Source organism: Gymnoscopelus braueri (genome assembly GCF_963280865.1).
Source record: "Gymnoscopelus braueri genome assembly, chromosome: 16".
NCBI classification, from domain to species: domain Eukaryota; kingdom Metazoa; phylum Chordata; class Actinopteri; order Myctophiformes; family Myctophidae; genus Gymnoscopelus; species Gymnoscopelus braueri.
The window spans coordinates 31,299,894-31,312,878 of record NC_137616.1 but is presented as its reverse complement, the minus strand read 5'-3'; the positions used below and the strand labels follow the sequence as shown (position 1 = coordinate 31,312,878).

Sequence of the window (12,985 nt, the reverse complement as noted above, 5' to 3'; positions counted from 1 at the left end):
CAACCTCCGGTCTGGACAGGTTGCCTACCTTCCGTGCGGCCATCTTGTGGAAACCTCTCACTAAAGTGGCTTTTTGGCGCCCTCTCTCGGATGGGAGAATTGGGAGACAAAACCGGCGTGACCCCTGTGCCAAGGTGCAAAGGCGCCCTCTGGCGGACAGGGGTGATACTGATTGTATTACCTGCATTGGTGTTATTAAATTCAGTGTAGCAACCACATTGGCATAATGGCGAGCATTATGTAACAATATATTGATACAATGATAGGCATTAATTTGGTATCCCAGCAGCGTTTGGGAAGCCGAGAAACCGGCTCTTTCCCAAGCACTGTGGGCTTATTTAGCCAGGGTTTGAAAATGCAAAGTGTGGTAAAAGTAACGACATAATGGCACAATGACAAGCAATATAACAATATATTGACATAGTGACAGGCATTATATGTTGTATACCAACAGTATATGGAAAGCCGAGAACCGGCCCTTTTTCCAAATACTTTTGGGCTTATTTACGTGTAACAGACATATTGGCACAATGACAAGCATTATATAACAATATATTGACACAGTGATGGCATAAGTTGTATCCAGCAGTGTTTGGAAGGCCTAGCACCGGCCTTTTTCCTAGCATGTGGACTTATTTCGACAGGGTTTGAAAAATGCAAGGTTTGGTTCTTTGTAACAAATTTATTGGCACAAAAAACAGACATTATATATTGTACCGACCTCACAGAATGTGCAAAAATACCCTCTTTTTCCTTGGTTGCAGAGGAATGGTCCCTGACCCTGTCCTCTGAGTCCAGTGAGGGTCCCTGTCTTTTCCCCAACGCCAACGGGGGGATCCGCTCCCACCCACTCTGACCTAGCAGACCTGGGTGGGACGGTCGGCAATGCTGTGTCTCCTTCTAGGTCTGTCAGACACTGGGAGGAACAGGGTGGTCAATGTCGCGTACCCCGCCACGAGGGGGTCGGGTGGCGTCGCGACGTTGTGACCTTTTGAATAATGCAAGGTGTGGCAGGTGTAACAAACATGTTGGCACAATGACAAGCATTATATAACAACATATCGACACAGTGATAGGCATTATGTGTTGTATTCCAACAGTATTTGGAAAACCGAGTACCGGTCCTTCTCCAAGTACCTTTGGGCTTACCTTAACAGGGCTTGAATAATGCAAGGTGTGGCAAGTGTAACAACCATATTGGCACAATGACCAGCATTATATAACAATATATTGACACAGTGTTGTATCCAGGAGTGTTAGAAAAGCCGAGCACCGGCCCCTTTTCCTAGCATTGTGGACTTAATTCGACAGGGTATGAATAATGCAAGGTAAAGAACGGTAATGTAACAAATTTATTGGCACAAAAAACAGGCATTGTATTTTGTACCGACCTCACAGAAATGTGCAAAAATCCCCTCCTTTTCTTGGTTGTAGAGGAGTGGTCCCTGACCCTGTCCTCTGAGTCCTGTGAGGGTCCCTGTCTTTTCCCCAACCTCCTCCTCTCCGCCCGAATATTCCTCGTCCGAGTAATAAACGTCCTCCTGGGGCTGGAACCTGCCGTTTGGAAGGACCGCTTGGGGCGGGGGAGAGGGGGGGAAGGGCCGCTGGTGTGTTGTTCCAGAAGAGAACCATCAGGAACAATAACGGCGGATGGTGCCTGGCCGTGGCGAAGCTGGGAGTAGTGAATATCAGAGTGGGGAGTTAGCCTAAAGAAACGAGGTGCTAGCGGCAGCTGTGGCTGTAGTCTAGCAGCTAAAGTGGCTAGTTAGCAGCTAAGTTAGCAGCTAGTTAGCAGCTAAAGGTGGCTAGTTAGCCAACTCGCCACGAGGTAGAAATAAGCTGTAAAGATGTTTTCCGAGAAGAGAGAAAACCCGTGGTAGTACGGCGGCGTAGCACGAGAATCGTTCAATTTTGTGAAGAAAGCGCCAAATTTGGCAGAAGTGTTGATTGACATATTGGAAACAAAACTGGATATTGGGACATCACAAATTCTCACCCTGGTGGGCGTGGCAGCCATTTTTCAAAATGGCCACCAGCGGTTGATCAAATCCTCCTAATTTTTGTCCTAGTAGGCTAAAATGTTGTGTGATGTATGTGAGTATGAAGGTGTGTGGGTGTGTTCATGCTAATTACCTAAAAGGGGGAGTTGCAATGGGAGTGGCCTAGTTAGCAGCAATATTTTGGGAGAATTGTTCAAATAGTGATACAAGTTGGAAATTTGGTACAAATCATCTTTGGAGATCACACTTCGATTTAGAAAACCAGGCCACTCCTAAATCAAAGATGGCAGCCATTTTTTTTTCAAGATGGCCGCCAACACTGTTTTTGCATTTCTGCATATCTTTTAATTATTCACCAAAATAGTACTCCCATAGTATGTTTTTGAACATTTTCGAACAGGAGTTACCATTTATAACCATCTAAATTAAAACATTTCAAAAACACGCCATACAACTGTGCTCACAGTCAAACTCAAGGACAAAATCTCATGACTTCTTAACATGTATAAATGTTTTCCCATCTAGTTCTGTGTCTTCCTCTGTGACTCCAGCCACCTGCATGTCGTCTCTCACCGCATCCTTAAACCGCCGCTTTGGCATTTGGCCTTTCGTCAGTGCCACCGTTTCCAAGCCGTACAGCATCATGGCTGGTCCCCCTACCGTCCTATACTTCTTCCCTCTCACTGGTATCCTTCTGTTACAAATAACTCCTTCATACAGAAAAACATCACATGGATGCACCTGGGACATATCAGAGTTGTAGCCTGGGGTCGATGGGTGTTTCGGGTCTCAACATGGGTTCGGGTACGCAACATACACCCTCGCCGAGGTGACCCGGGCTGGGGTTTGTCAAGCGCCCGACTTACATCCCAGTAGCTACCCACGGTCAGTCCTCTTAGGGCAAGACAGGGCCTCTCAGGCCGCTTATCCGGGGCTACTCTGCCAGGACTGGGGGAGAGCGGAGGATCTGGCATGTGGAGGGACTAGGCTCTGTGGATGGGCCTCCTGGCCGGGCTCCCCCTTCGTGTCACCAGGTCCAGGACCTGAGCGTTGCACCAGACTCCCCTGTTCCAAACATTTCATTCTGGCGTGATGATTTCTTGGGCCGTGGTGGTACTAGAGGCTCCACTTGCAGCTTGCTTGAATAGCCCACATAAAGGCCTCACCGTGGATTTGTTGGGCTTCTTCCTCACGGAAGACACAGGCTAGGGCGCTAACCCATATTGCTCCCGGATGCTGTCTACATTCCGGCTGTCAACCGTCTCTCCAGTGGTCACCAAACTATTCCTGGTTGTCACATAGTCTATTCCTATGAGCCACTATGCATAGAATAACACCGACACTGTCCTCCATCCGTTCCCTCAAAGTACTCCTTCCATTTTCTCAACACACTGTCTTCGGTTGCTAGAACATTATCAACCATCCTTCATCACCTTAACCTCTTGCTCATCCTTCCCATCTCAGTACCTGTCTAGCCTGTCGGTGCAGGTCCCTTTCTCCCTCCTTGGTGTCCAACCTTTCATACAACTTCTCATACTCTTTTCCTTAACCCTCACCACTTTTCTCTCCGCCTTACCCCTTATCTCTTTGTACTCCTCCCTACTTTCTTCATCTCTCTGGCTGCCTTTCTTATCTCCTCCCTGAGTTCCACAGAGCATTGTTCTTTCTTCATCTTCACACCTAACATCAGCTCCCAGTACCTACCACAGGACTCAAGCCATGCTACTCGATATGCTGAGTTGGCACCTTCACCGTAAATGGTAACTCCTATTTGAAAATGTTCAAAACATACTAAGGGAGTGCTTTTTGGTGATTTGGTAATTTACCTCAAAGAAGTATAGTCAACATTATGCAGAAATGCAAAAACAGTCAAATTTTGGCAGCCATCTTGAAAAAAAAGTGTGATCTCCAAAGATGATTTGTACCAAATTTCTCGCTTGTATCACCATTTGAACAATTCTCCCAAAATATTGCTGTTAACTAGGCCACTCCCATTGCAACGCCCCCTTTTAGGCAATTAGCATGAGCACACCCACACACCTTCATATTCACATACTTGAGCAACATTTCAGCCTACTAGGACAAAAACTAGGAAGATTTGATCAACTGCTGGTGGCCATTTTGAAAAATGGCTGCCACGCCCACCAGGGTGAGAATTTGTGATGTCCCAATATCCAGTTTTGTTCCAAATATATTAATCAACGCTTCTGCCAAATTTGGCGCTTTCTTCGTAAAATTTAACGATTAGGCTGATTTCTCGTGCCACGCCGCCCCACTATGGGTGATTGATCCTAATCTCCGCTTTTAGGGTTAGAGCTGGTTTCTCTCGTGAAGACTGGAAATCGAAGATTCGAGTAGTTTTGAAGTTGTTTTCAGTTTTTATAAGCGTGTAGCCTAAGTGCATCTGCGAACAGAGGAACTGAAGAGGACTACGTCACGACCGGGCCTTATATGTCCTTCCGGAAAGGGGAAGAGACAGCCGGTGACGTGACATACCCTCTTGCCCAATATATGGGCCCCGGGAGCGTATTGTGTAGCTCTGTTGCATCGCCAGATGGCGCTGTTTCCCATAGTGAGTGTCTCATGACTCAAAACGAAAAAGAACTAGTTATGGATGAATGCATGCATTGAGTAAAGGGTGGAAGGAAAAAATAAGTTGCCCCATTTCTCCTTATTAACTTTGAGATTCAAACAAAAACGATGGAGCTTGCACGATAACAAATTTCACTCACTTTTTACACCTGTAAACCTGTGATGTGACAATAAAGATGATTCTCATTCACTTTCTTACTCTTTTTTTCTTTCTCTCCCCAGCCCCTTGTGCCCCATATAACGTTACTGCCAGTCTGGTGTGTCCCAACTCAACCCATGTGACCTGGTTGGGAAGCCCCAGTGCCACAGCTTACAACGTGACAGCGGTGGGCCAGAATGTACACATATATTACTGCTACACCAACAGTACCAGCTGTCAGATACCCAACATGCACTGTGGCCAGACCTTTACCATCACAGTGACACCATATGCTGACTCATGTGCTGGGAATCCCAGCACTCCGTATCAGTTCATTGCAGGTACAGAGCAGAAACAAGACTTAAAATCTAAAAACGATGTACTAATCTGAATAATCTCCAACAGACAAATTATATCATACTGATTAAAATATCCTCCACATACCTTGTATGTGTTCAGTTCAAAAAAGCGCCAAAGAGAATAAACTTTATTTTTCTCCACTTCTTCCCTCTTATGTCTCCAGGTCCCTGCCCACCCAGTAATGTTTCTGTTTCTACATTATGCGGGGTTAGCACAGTGTCCTGGTCCCCTGACACAGGAGCAGACATGTACATAGCAACAGCAACAACACATGGACACATCCACACCTGTAACTCAAGCAATGCAAACTCCTGCTCTTTCACTGATCTATACTGTGGTGAAAACTACTCTGTCACTGTTGTAGCTGTTGACAGAGGTTGTCACAGTCAACCAAGTTCAGCTGTGGATCTGAAAACAGGTGAGATGTTCACCAAAGACACCGTAATGCTGATTTGTTTTTTCTCTCTGGGAGTCAACTTAATTCAATTGGATGATTAAAAATCTAGTTATGGATGAATGCATGCATTGAGTAAAGGGTGGAAGGGAAAAATAAGTTGCCCCATTTCTCCTTATTAACTTTGAGATTCAAACAAAAACGATGGAGCTTGCACGATAACAAATTTCACTCACTTTTTACACCTGTAAACCTGTGATGTGACAATAAAGATGATTCTCATTCACTTTCTTACTCTTTTTTTCTTTCTCTCCCCAGCCCCTTGTGCCCCATATAACGTTACTGCCAGTCTGGTGTGTCCCAACTCAACCCATGTGACCTGGTTGGGAAGCCCCAGTGCCACAGCTTACAACGTGACAGCGGTGGGCCAGAATGTACACATATATTACTGCTACACCAACAGTACCAGCTGTCAGATACCCAACATGCACTGTGGCCAGACCTTTACCATCACAGTGACACCATATGCTGACTCATGTGCTGGGAATCCCAGCACTCCGTATCAGTTCATTGCAGGTACAGAGCAGAAACAAGACTTAAAATCTAAAAACGATGTACTAATCTGAATAATCTCCAACAGACAAATTCTATCATACTGATTAAAATATCCTCCACATACCTTGTATGTGTTCAGTTCAAAAAAAGCGCCAAAGAGAATAAACTTAATTTTTCTCCACTTCTTCCCTCTTATGTCTCCAGGTCCCTGCCCACCCAGTAATGTTTCTGTTTCTACATTATGCGGGGTTAGCACAGTGTCCTGGTCCCCTGACACAGGAGCAGACATGTACATAGCAACAGCAACAACACATGGACACATCCACACCTGTAACTCAAGCAATGCAAACTCCTGCTCTTTCACTGATCTATACTGTGGTGAAAACTACTCTGTCACTGTTGTAGCTGTTGACAGAGGTTGTCACAGTCAACCAAGTTCAGCTGTGGATCTGAAAACAGGTGAGATGTTCACCAAAGACACCGTAATGCTGATTTGTTTTTTCTCTCTGGGAGTCAACTTAATTCAATTGGATGATTAAAAATCTAGTTATGGATGAATGCATGCATTGAGTAAAGGGTGGAAGGGAAAAATAAGTTGCCCCATTTCTCCTTATTAACTTTGAGATTCAAACAAAAACGATGGAGCTTGCACGATAACACATTTCACTCACTTTTTACACCTGTAAACCTGTGATGTGACAATAAAGATGATTCTCATTCACTTTCTTACTCTTTTTTTCTTTCTCTCCCCAGCCCCTTGTGCCCCATATAACGTTACTGCCAGTCTGGTGTGTCCCAACTCAACCCATGTGACCTGGTTGGGAAGCCCCAGTGCCACAGCTTACAACGTGACAGCGGTGGGCCAGAATGTACACATATATTACTGCTACACCAACAGTACCAGCTGTCAGATACCCAACATGCACTGTGGCCAGAACTATACCATCACAGTGACACCATATGCTGACTCATGTGCTGGGAATCCCAGCACTCCTTATCAGTTCATTGCAGGTACAGAGCAGAAACAAGACTTAAAATCTAAAAACGATGTACTAATCTGAATAATCTCCAACAGACAAATTCTATCATACTAATTAAAATATCCTCCACATACCTTGTATGTGTTCAGTTCAAAAAAGCGCCAAAGAGAATAAACTTTATTTTTCTCCACTTCTTCCCTCTTATGTCTCCAGGTCCCTGCCCACCCAGTAATGTTTCTGTTTCTACATTATGCGGGGTTAGCACAGTGTCCTGGTCCCCTGACACAGGAGCAGACATGTACATAGCAACAGCAACAACACATGGACACATCCACACCTGTAACTCAAGCAATGCAAACTCCTGCTCTTTCACTGATCTATACTGTGGTGAAAACTACTCTGTCACTGTTGTAGCTGTTGACAGAGGTTGTCACAGTCAACCAAGTTCAGCTGTGGATCTGAAAACAGGTGAGATGTTCACCAAAGACACCGTAATGCTGATTTGTTTTTTCTCTCTGGGAGTCAACTTAATTCAATTGGATGATTAAAAATCTAGTTATGGATGAATGCATGCATTGAGTAAAGGGTGGAAGGGAAAAATAAGTTGCCCCATTTCTCCTTATTAACTTTGAGATTCAAACAAAAACGATGGAGCTTGCACGATAACACATTTCACTCACTTTTTACATCTGTAAACCTGTGATGTGACAATAAAGATGATTCTCATTCACTTTCTTACTCTTTTTTTCTTTCTCTTCCCAGCCCCGTGTGCCCCATATAACGTTACTGCCAGTCTGGTGTGTCCCAACTCAACCCATGTGACCTGGTTGGGAAGCCCCAGTGCCACAGTTTACAACGTGACAGCGGTGGGCCAGAATGTACACATATATTACTGCTACACCAACAGTACCAGCTGTCAGATACCCAACATGCACTGTGGCCAGAACTATACCATCACAGTGACACCATATGCTGACTCATGTGCTGGGAATCCCAGCACTCCGTATCAGTTCATTGCAGGTACAGAGCAGAAACAAGACTTAAAATCTAAAAACGATGTACTAATCTGAATAATCTCCAACAGACAAATTCTATCATACTAATTAAAATATCCTCCACATACCTTGTATGTGTTCAGTTCAAAAAAGCGCCAAAGAGAATAAACTTTATTTTTCTCCACTTCTTCCCTCTTATGTCTCCAGGTCCCTGCCCACCCAGTAATGTTTCTGTTTCTACATTATGCGGGGTTAGCACAGTGTCCTGGTCCCCTGACACAGGAGCAGACATGTACATAGCAACAGCAACAACACATGGACACATCCACACCTGTAACTCAAGCAATGCAAACTCCTGCTCTTTCAATGATCTACACTGTGGCGAAAACTACTCTGTCACTGTTGTAGCTGTTGACAGAGGTTGTCACAGTCAACCAAGTTCAGCTATGGATCTGAAAACAGGTGAGATGTTCACCAAAGACACCGTAATGCTGATTATTTTTTTCTCTCTGCGAGTCAACTTAATTCAATTGGATGATTAAAAATCTAGTTATGGATGAATGCATGCATTGAGTAAAGGGTGGAAGGGAAAAATAAGTTGCCCCTTTTCTCCTTATTAACTTTGAGATAAAAAAAAACCGATGGAGCTTGCACGATAACACATTTCACTCACTTTTTACACCTGTAAACCTGTGATGTGACAATAAAGATGATTCTCATTCACTTTCTTACTCTTTTTTTTCTTTCTTTTCCCAGCCCCGTGTGCCCCATATAACGTTACTGCCAGTCTGGTGTGTCCCAACTCAACCCATGTGACCTGGTTGGGAAGCCCCAGTGCCACAGCTTACAACGTGACAGCGGTGGGCCAGAATGTACACATATATTACTGCTACACCAACAGTACCAGCTGTCAGATACCCAACATGCACTGTGGCCAGAACTATACCATCACAGTGACACCATATGCTGACTCATGTGCTGGGAATCCCAGCACTCCGTATCAGTTCATTGCAGGTACAGAGCAGAAACAAGACTTAAAATCTAAAAACGATGTACTAATCTGAATAATCTCCAACAGACAAATTCTATCATACTAATTAAAATATCCTCCACATACCTTGTATGTGGTCAGTTCAAAAAAGCGCCAAAGAGAATAAACGTTATTTTTCTCCACTTCTTCCCTCTTATGTCTCCAGGTCCCTGCCCACCCAGTAATGTTTCTGTTTCTACATTATGCGGGGTTAGCACAGTGTCCTGGTCCCCTGACACAGGAGCAGACATGTACATAGCAACAGCAACAACACATGGACACATCCACACCTGTAACTCAAGCAATGCAAACTCCTGCTCTTTCAATGATCTACACTGTGGCGAAAACTACTCTGTCACTGTTGTAGCTGTTGACAGAGGTTGTCACAGTCAACCAAGTTCAGCTGTGGATCTGAAAACAGGTGAGATGTTCACCAAAGACACCGTAACGCTGATTAGTTTTTTCTCTCTGGGAGTCAACTTAATTCAATTGGATGATTAAAAATCTAGTTATGGATGAATGCATGCATTGAGTAAAGGGTGGAAGGGAAAAATAAGTTGCCCCATTTCTCCTTATTAACTTTGAGATTTAAAAAAAACCGATGGAGCTTGCACGATAACAAATTTCACTCACTTTTTACACCTGTAAACCTGTGATGTGACAATAAAGATGATTCTCATTCACTTTCTTACACTTTTTTTCTTTCTCTTCCCAGCCCCGTGTGCCCCATATAACGTTACTGCCAGTCTGGTGTGTCCCAACTCAACCCATGTGACCTGGTTGGGAAGCCCCAGTGCCACAGCTTACAACGTGACAGCGGTGGGCCAGAATGTACACATATATTACTGCTACACCAACAGTACCAGCTGTCAGATACCCAACATGCACTGTGGCCAGAACCATACCATCACAGTGACACCATATGCTGACTCATGTGCTGGGAATCCCAGCTCTCCGTATCAGTTCATTGCAGGTACAGAGCAGAAACAAGACTTAAAATCTAAAAACGATGTACTAATCTGAATAATCTCCAACAGACAAATTCTATCATACTAATCAAAATATCCTCCACATAGGCCTACCTTGTATGTGTTCAGTTCAAAAAAGCGCCAAAGAGAATAAACTTTATTTTTCTCCACTTCTTCCCTCTTATGTCTCCAGGTCCCTGCCCACCCAGTAATGTTTCTGTTTCTACATTATGCGGGGTTAGCACAGTGTCCTGGTCCCCTGACACAGGAGCAGACATGTACATAGCAACAGCAACAACACATGGACACATCCACACCTGTAACTCAAGCAATGCAAACTCCTGCTCTTTCAATGATCTACACTGTGGCGAAAACTACTCTGTCACTGTTGTAGCTGTTGACAGAGGTTGTCACAGTCAACCAAGTTCAGCTGTGGATCTGAAAACAGGTGAGATGTTCACCAAAGACACCGTAATGCTGATTTGTTTTTTCTCTCTGGGAGTCAACTTAATTCAATTGGACGATTACAAATCTAGTTATGGATGAATGCATGCATTGAGTAAAGGGTGGAAGGAAAAAATAAGTTGCCCCATTTCTCCTTATTAACTTTGAGATAAAAAAAAACGATGGAGCTTGCTCGATAACAAATTTTATTAACGTTTTACACCTGTAAACCTGTGATGTGACAATAAAGATGATTCTCATTCACTTTCTTACTCTTTTTTTCTTTCTCTTCCCAGTCCCGTGTGCCCCATATAACGTTACTGCCAGTCTGGTGTGTCCCAACTCAACCCATGTGACCTGGTTGGGAAGCCCCAGTGCCACAGCTTACAACGTGACAGCGGTGGGCCAGAATGTACACATATATTACTGCTACACCAACAGTACCAGCTGTCAGATACCCAACATGCACTGTGGCCAGAACTATACCATCACAGTGACACCATATGCTGACTCATGTGCTGGGAATCCCAGCACTCCGTATCAGTTCATTGCAGGTACAGAGCAGAAACAAGACTTAAAATCTAAAAACGATGTACTAATCTGAATAATCTCCAACAGACAAATTCTATCATACTAATTAAAATATCCTCCACATACCTTGTATGTGTTCAGTTCAAAAAAGCGCCAAAGAGAATAAACGTTATTTTTCTCCACTTCTTCCCTCTTATGTCTCCAGGTCCCTGCCCACCCAGTAATGTTTCTGTTTCTACATTATGCGGGGTTAGCACAGTGTCCTGGTCCCCTGACACAGGAGCAGACATGTACATAGCAACAGCAACAACACATGGACACATCCACACCTGTAACTCAAGCAATGCAAACTCCTGCTCTTTCAATGATCTACACTGTGGCGAAAACTACTCTGTCTCTGTTGTAGCTGTTGACAGAGGTTGTCACAGTCAACCAAGTTCAGCTGTGGATCTGAAAACAGGTGAGATGTTCACCAAAGACACCGTAATGCTGATTAGTTTTTTCTCTCTGCGAGTCAACTTAATTCAATTGGATGATTAAAAATCTAGTTATGGATGAATGCATGCATTGAGTAAAGGGTGGAAGGGAAAAATAAGTTGCCCCATTTCTCCTTATTAACTTTGAGATAAAAAAAAAACGATGGAGCTTGCTCGATAACAAATTTCATTAACTTTTTACACCTGTAAACCTGTGATGTGACAATAAAGATGATTCTCATTCACTTTCTTACTCTTTTTTTCTTTCTCTTCCCAGTCCCGTGTGCCCCATATAACGTTACTGCCAGTCTGGTGTGTCCCAACTCAACCCATGTGACCTGGTTGGGAAGCCCCAGTGCCACAGCTTACAACGTGACAGCGGTGGGCCAGAATGTACACATATATTACTGCTACACCAACAGTACCAGCTGTCAGATACCCAACATGCACTGTGGCCAGAACTATACCATCACAGTGACACCATATGCTGACTCATGTGCTGGGAATCCCAGCACTCCTTATCAGTTCATTGCAGGTACAGAGCAGCAACAAGACTTAAAATCTAAAAACTATGTACTAATCTGAATAATCTCCAACAGACAAATCTATCATACTAATTAAAATATCCTCCACATACCTTGTATGTGTTCAGTTCAAAAAAGCGCCAAAGAGAATAAACTTTATTTTTCTCCACTTCTTCCCTCTTATGTCTCCAGGTCCCTGCCCACCCAGTAATGTTTCTGTTTCTACATTATGCGGGGTTAGCACAGTGTCCTGGTCCCCTGACACAGGAGCAGACATGTACATAGCAACAGCAACAACACATGGACACATCCACACCTGTAACTCAAGCAATGCAAACTCCTGCTCTTTCAATGATCTACACTGTGGCGAAAACTACTCTGTCACTGTTGTAGCTGTTGACAGAGGTTGTCACAGTCAACCAAGTTCAGCTGTGGATCTGAAAACAGGTGAGATGTTCACCAAAGACACCGTAATGCTGATTAGTTTTTTCTCTCTGGGAGTCAACTTAATTCAATTGGACGATTAAAAATCTAGTTATGGATGAATGCATGCATTGATTAAAGGGTGGAAGGGAAAAATAAGTTTCCCCATTTCTCCTTATTAACTTTGAGATAAAAAAAAAACGATGGAGCTTGCGCGATAACACATTTCACTCACTTTTTACACCTGTAAACCTGTGATGTGACAATAAAGATGATTCTCATTCACTTTCTTACTCTTTTTTTCTTTCTCTTCCCAGTCCCGTGTGCCCCATATAACGTTACTGCCAGTCTGGTGTGTCCCAACTCAACCCATGTGACCTGGTTGGGAAGCCCCAGTGCCACAGCTTACAACGTGACAGCGGTGGGCCAGAATGTACACATATATTACTGCTACACCAACAGTACCAGCTGTCAGATACCCAACATGCACTGTGGCCAGAACTATACCATCACAGTGACACCATATGCTGACTCATGTGCTGGGAATCCCAGCACTCCTTATCAGTTCATTGCA

The 12,985-nt window shown here is 43.9% G+C and overlaps 2 protein-coding genes across 2 annotated transcripts in view; both read left to right on the top strand.

Moving 5' to 3' along the window:
* LOC308103855 (uncharacterized protein) overlaps nucleotides 1-12,985 on the top strand; it is a 164,163-nt gene that overhangs the window by 26,205 nt on the left and 124,973 nt on the right. The window lies entirely within an intron of this gene.
* On the top strand, nucleotides 9,781-12,049 carry LOC308103824 (fibronectin type III domain-containing protein 7-like; the record flags this gene model as incomplete). Its single annotated transcript, XM_080454001.1, has 5 exons — nucleotides 9,781-10,018; nucleotides 10,207-10,461; nucleotides 10,754-11,011; nucleotides 11,194-11,448; nucleotides 11,742-12,049. Exons 1-5 carry the CDS (start codon nucleotides 9,928-9,930, stop codon nucleotides 12,047-12,049), a joined length of 1,167 nt encoding a protein of 388 aa, XP_080310127.1. The 5' UTR covers nucleotides 9,781-9,927.